Below are 5,882 nucleotides of genomic sequence, written 5' to 3'. Positions count from 1 at the left end.
CAATTTAATTCTTCGTATTGTTAGCCGAAACTGGTCAGCTTGTACATAATTGAATAAGTAGAGTTGTTTAAACATTTGTTTAACAACAAGTACAAGCTTGGAATGGTCTATTCTTTCATTGGGGTGTGTGTCTATGAGCCAGACTAGTTTCGGAGAATTCCACTCCTCATCAGTGCCCCCGAACACTACCACCAATGAAATATCAAACCAAGTAGTGAGGTATCAAAAATCAAACTGATGTATGTACATGTTTTACACTCACAAAAAGAAACCTATCATTCTATAGGTATTTGAAGAACACACCCAAATGAAAGAATAGACCATTCCAAGCTTTTACTTGTTAAACAAATGTTTAAACAACTCTACTTATTCAACTATAAGGAACTGTTGGTGAAAAAGTTTGGATTGCAAAATATTTTAATGTCAGTCAGTGTTTAAGGCTTATCAACGAAATAAGAATGATAGGTAAAGAAAGAAATTCATAAACTTGTATTTTGTTGTTTTTTAAAAAAAATTATTACACTATTTACTTCTGTTCATTTTTGTATAGGTTTAAACTTACATTCATTATTACACAAATTGAACTTACACAAAGTTATCATACAAAAATACCTCAAATACCTTCTTTAAAACAATTTTACTCATATACTATAAGGTAGTATTAAGTAATATCAGTATATTTTTTATAAAAGTGTAACTTACGTTATTTTCTTTCTTACATGAAAAATAGGAACTTTTTTAAAATGATTATTTTTTTACTTTTTTCTGATGTTTTTTCTTTCCTAATCAGAAGAGTGTTGTATGGGGATAACTCTATTGCAGTCAGTATTGACTCCATTCCACGGATTCTCTTTAGTGAGGTTAGTTCTTTCATTTCAGAAATAATTTTGTTTTAATTTTCAATTCTTAATACTTAAATTGTAAGATATAAACAAGGTAATTTTCAACATTATTTGTTTAATCTTATTTAATCTGCCTAGTAGTTCATATTTATGTAACAGAGTATGTAAAAGAATAATTCAGTGTATATATTAAGAACACTGGATTGCAGTACAGAATTAGTACCCAGGCCTAGTGCCTCAGTCAGTCATCCAAGTAAAATAATTAGTGTTTGTAAAACTAGCAGATTAGAGGCAAGAGTGAGTTGTTATTATTATCATCATCATTATTATTATTCTTAAATATTACCTGGGCCTAGAGCCCATTAAATGCACAACATTTCAGGTTAATGTTATTTTTCTGCTATATATATGATAAACCAACAATGTTGTGTTATTCATGAAAAAGCTGTGGTGGACATTGTAATTTGGCTTATTTTTCTCTGGTCTGTTAACCATATGATTACTGGCTACTAGTGTTTAGTAGGTAATGTTGCTCTCATTATATTCTGCTCCAAAAATAAAACTAGTGGATGAAATTATTTAAGATTTGGCAAGAATGTTCCTAAAAGCATGTAGTATCAGAAAAATAAAACAAGTAATTTAGATTTTTTCTACTATTTCTAATAAGAATTTTTTTATTTAATGTAGTTATTTCATTCGCACTTTGAATAGTTCACCTGCAAGGTGATTTTTTTTAAAGTATAGAAATACCATTTTTTATCTTAGTTTTAACATTTCATTTGTATAATCTCTTGAACCTCATAAGTGAAAATCAAAAGTTTTTTAAGGTAAATATTTATATTTAATTTTCCATTTTCTCTACTATATTACTAACTGTATCTATTATCATCACCATACAGTGCAATGAAATGGCTAAAATTAACAAATAGAAATATATATACCTTTAAACTCTTTGTAGAAATCCACTAGAATAGTTGTATTTTCTTATATGCGTAATTTCAAGTCTTTATCTTTTCACTTGTTTTTTAATTTTAATTTTTTCTAATTCTTCGTCTCTTCTCATTTATGCCCATACATTAACTGATGGTTAACTAACATACGTTAGTTTTGAACTAAAAATTTTAAAGAAAGCCTGATTAAGCACCCTTAAATACATTTTCTTATGATGAATAAATGCCATATTGCACTAACAAGTATTACATAGGCTTAACTTACATTTATTTTTAGAAGGACAAAAGAGGAAAATACCAAATTAATAATTAAAATAAGAAGATGCATTTAGGTGGAAATGAGTTTTAAATTTTTTATATCAAAATCAATATTATGTTGCCAGTATTTTTAACAAATCATGATACTCAGTTTTATCTATTTCTCTAAATGTTTGTTCCTTAGATGGGCTTTTGTGTTTGAGTTATATCACATATATGACATTTGTTAAGTGTTATGGCCAATTTAGGCTGACTTTGTGTTGGAAATAATTCTGTGTATAACTAGTGAATCAAGTGGATTGAAACAATTGCATGAACTCGTTCTATAGCATGAAAGTATTAGAGAGGATTTGCTTACCAAATAATTTTAAGGATTTACACACATATATGTTTAAGTCATCAAAAATGCTAAATGTGTAAAGAGAAAGTTATGTATTTTTAAATATGATTTGTTAAATTTTCTGATGTGGTATCTTACCTACCTTCTCACCCATATAGCTATTCTCTTTCAGTGCTACTCTCTATATGCAAATATTTTTTTCCATGTCACAGGCCTTGAGCTCACGTACTTTACATTCAGCATTGTTCAATTGCGTCTCGCATGTAAATCATTATGTTGTAATCCTTATGTTGCTAGGATCTACTCAGGAGGGACACTGTCTTATCCCGGGCTTCTCTCCTTTTTTCATATCTTCGGGACCTGCAGATATTTCCTTTTCTCCATCGGTCTGTCTCTGGAGATATTAGTGAGTCTAGTCACACGTGGAATACTTTCTTTTCTGGTTACTCATTTGTTTCACCCCACTACCAAGCCCTCTCCCATACCTGTTTCCTGTCCTTTGCCAATTCCTACCACTAGGAGTTTGATGTTTCGTCGTATGTCACAATGTTGAGTTCATTGTCACCGGCAGTTCCTGTAACTATCAGATGGTTTCTGATCCAGTGGGGGCACATTTGACTAGTTTTGTTCACCTGTGGAGAGAGTTCACTTCCAATCTGTGGGTGATCCAGATTTTGTCAGATGGACTTTTTATCCATTTCCTTTCCCCTCTTCCATTGCCTCCAGTACCTATATCCTTCCCATTACCTCGGGATCCCACTACCAGTTAGCATCTATCCAAGGCTGTGCAGACTCTACTATCACAGCAAGCTATCAAGCCTGTCAGCCAGCGTTCCCCAGGATTTTTTGTCATCCCCAAGAAAATTAGGGGTGTCCTGTGATCGACCTGTCCCACCTCAACCAATTTATGGATCTTCCCTGCTTTACTGTGGAATCCTTTCTCACACTTGAGTGGGCTTTTTCTCCAGGTCTGTGGATGACCAAGGTAGACATCTCAAACATCTCCATATTCCTATTTTTCATCAGTCATGTCACTACCTTTGCTTTGTACAGTCACTCGTTGCACTGTCTCCAGTGTTAGCATTCTTCCAGGCTCTCCACCATGTTTTCACCCACCCTCTTTTTTCTTTTAGTAGAATATGAGAGTCTTTGCCACTTTCTAGATCCAAGTCACTGGGATGATGGACCATGTATTAATCATAGAAGCTGGGTGCAACATCAACCTCCGAAAACCACCACATAAGTTGGAGTGTAATTGTGAAATATGCACAACATCATCCGCCAGATAACATCACACAGAAGCTGGAGAGCAATGCCAATCACTGGGTCCCACTATGCAGAAGTGGACTGCCTCTATTAAATATATGCAACTCACCTTCCAGATACAACTGCACAGTAGCTGGGCACAACATTAACCACTAGAACCCACTGCACAGAAGTGGAGTGCATGATATGAGAATCAAATGCCATCTACACAGGCAGAACACCATCGCTCTACTTTCCACTGAAGTGAAAGGATCACATTCAGGATATCGTCCTATCCAGAGGATGATGTTGCTTTTGAGTAGATTCGTAACATTGCAGTTCACCCCTTCGATTAGGTGTTGGTTCCCAGTGAGTAGTTTTGGATTGGAGCTGGACCAATCACCACAAATCCTCACACATATTGGTCACGCTTTCGTATTCTACCTCTTTCTAGTAGTTTAGTCTCATAAACTCCTTCTCTGTGTGGTGGGTCTAGGAGGTTGATGTTGTGCTTACATGCACTCCAGCTTCTATGTGGTTCTATCCAGAGGATGAGGTTGCTCAAGGCAATAGTTTTCCCTCTGGTGCTTTGCCTCCAGGAGTTTTGCTACCTGAGGTGCATGTTCCACAGTGTGAAACCAGTCTAATAGGGTTTGGATTTGCTGTGAACTGCCACATTGGAACATCACTTCTTACAGTCATTCAGAGGTCGTGTTCCTGGATGACTGTTTATAGTCATGGATTTGCACACATTTCATGTTTAGTAGATTGGTTTGGTATATATATCTTTCTGTTCTGTTCAACTTGAGATGAAGACAGAGTGGACCCTCCTCCTACCATGGGTCAGAAGATGTATGCCTGATACTGCTTGATTTGGGACCAGAGTTGACATCACAACCATACTATGCCATGGGACACATCCGTTTTAGTTTTCTTCTTTTTTTTTGGATGTGTTCCTCCTACTTTTTGCCCCTGTATATGACACTTGTTTTCACAATTGGTGAAGAGTATACCTGGTACAGAAGTGGTGCAATCTACAGGTCACACTTTCAGGGAGTTCTTTAGATGCTTTTGAAGGATACTTCTCTATATCCCTTACATCAGTCCCTCCACCCATTGAATGTTGGATTGTAGCTATACATGTGAGAGAAGGTAAGATACCATATTGGAAGTTATTATTTTCCTACACTGAAAATATATCTCTCACATTTACCACCCTTCTTCCTCACTTCCTTTCTGCCTAATCTTGAAGTAATAGTTCTATAGAATCAAATAAAGGGAGTCACATGCGTCAGGAAGGTGTGTCGTGCTCCTATTGGTGGAGCATTTTCACATGACAATTTACAAGCAAAGATGCTGTGAATCATGGGGTTAGTTGGAGTTCAAAGCTTGTGGCATGCGAAAAAATTTTGCATATAGAGGGCAACATTAAACACCAATAGCTATACATGTGAGTGAAGGTAAATACCTATCGGAAATATATTTTCAGTGTACAAAAATATTAACTTTGCTTGTTGTAGTAGGAAAAAGTTGGTCATACATTGTAAATGTTATTTTATAGAATCAATAGTTTTTTGTCTATCACAGTAATATCAATATTATCTTTATGGATAGAACAGACTTATTAGTTTGTTTTTAGCACAAAATTACCATTTTTAATATTTATATGGTTTCCATTAGAATAAAAAAGGCTATTCTTTACCTAATATTCATTACTCATACTTTTTCCTTCCTAGTATTTGTATAATAAACATAATTAGAAAAATATGGAGATCAAATTTGTTTTAATAACTGTAGGTTTTCAGGATCAGTACCATGATTGGTTACCTTTTGCTTTTTACATGTTGTTAATCTTAGAACATGGTCATGAAATGGTTAAAAGAAGCTAAAATATGACAACTGTCTCAGTTAACCAGCTGTACTACACTGAAAATTGTGTGACATTTTATGAGGATGATGCTGATTAGCAAAAATTTATAAAAGTACTTAGTATTGATAATAATAGGCTTAACATCAAGGATTACATTTTCAGTATGTTCAACTTTTCAAAATTCATCATAAGCAAACTTTTCACTGAATTACCCCTCATACTTAGTAAGCCTATCAAGGTTTGACTGAATATGAGCTGTTCCATTATTATTATGTTGTTGATTATCTAATATTTAATTATTTCTGATGCATGTTTTATTTTTTGTATAGGTCCTGGAACCTTTTTATGTTTTCCAAGTCTTCAGTGTTATTGTGTGG

General features: G+C 34.3%; 1 protein-coding gene across 1 annotated transcript in view; it reads left to right on the top strand.

Annotated features, from left to right (window-relative positions):
* Nucleotides 1-5,882, top strand: part of LOC106469103 (probable cation-transporting ATPase 13A3) — a 114,797-nt gene that overhangs the window by 16,278 nt on the left and 92,637 nt on the right. The window contains 1 exon segment of the mRNA XM_022397526.1: nt 791-860. Coding sequence (XP_022253234.1) covers nt 791-860 — 70 coding nt within the window.

The sequence above is a fragment of the Limulus polyphemus genome, unplaced genomic scaffold (genome assembly GCF_000517525.1).
Source record: "Limulus polyphemus unplaced genomic scaffold, Limulus_polyphemus-2.1.2 Scaffold3305, whole genome shotgun sequence".
NCBI lineage: Eukaryota > Metazoa > Arthropoda > Merostomata > Xiphosura > Limulidae > Limulus > Limulus polyphemus.
This window is presented reverse-complemented; position numbering and strand designations above follow the sequence as displayed.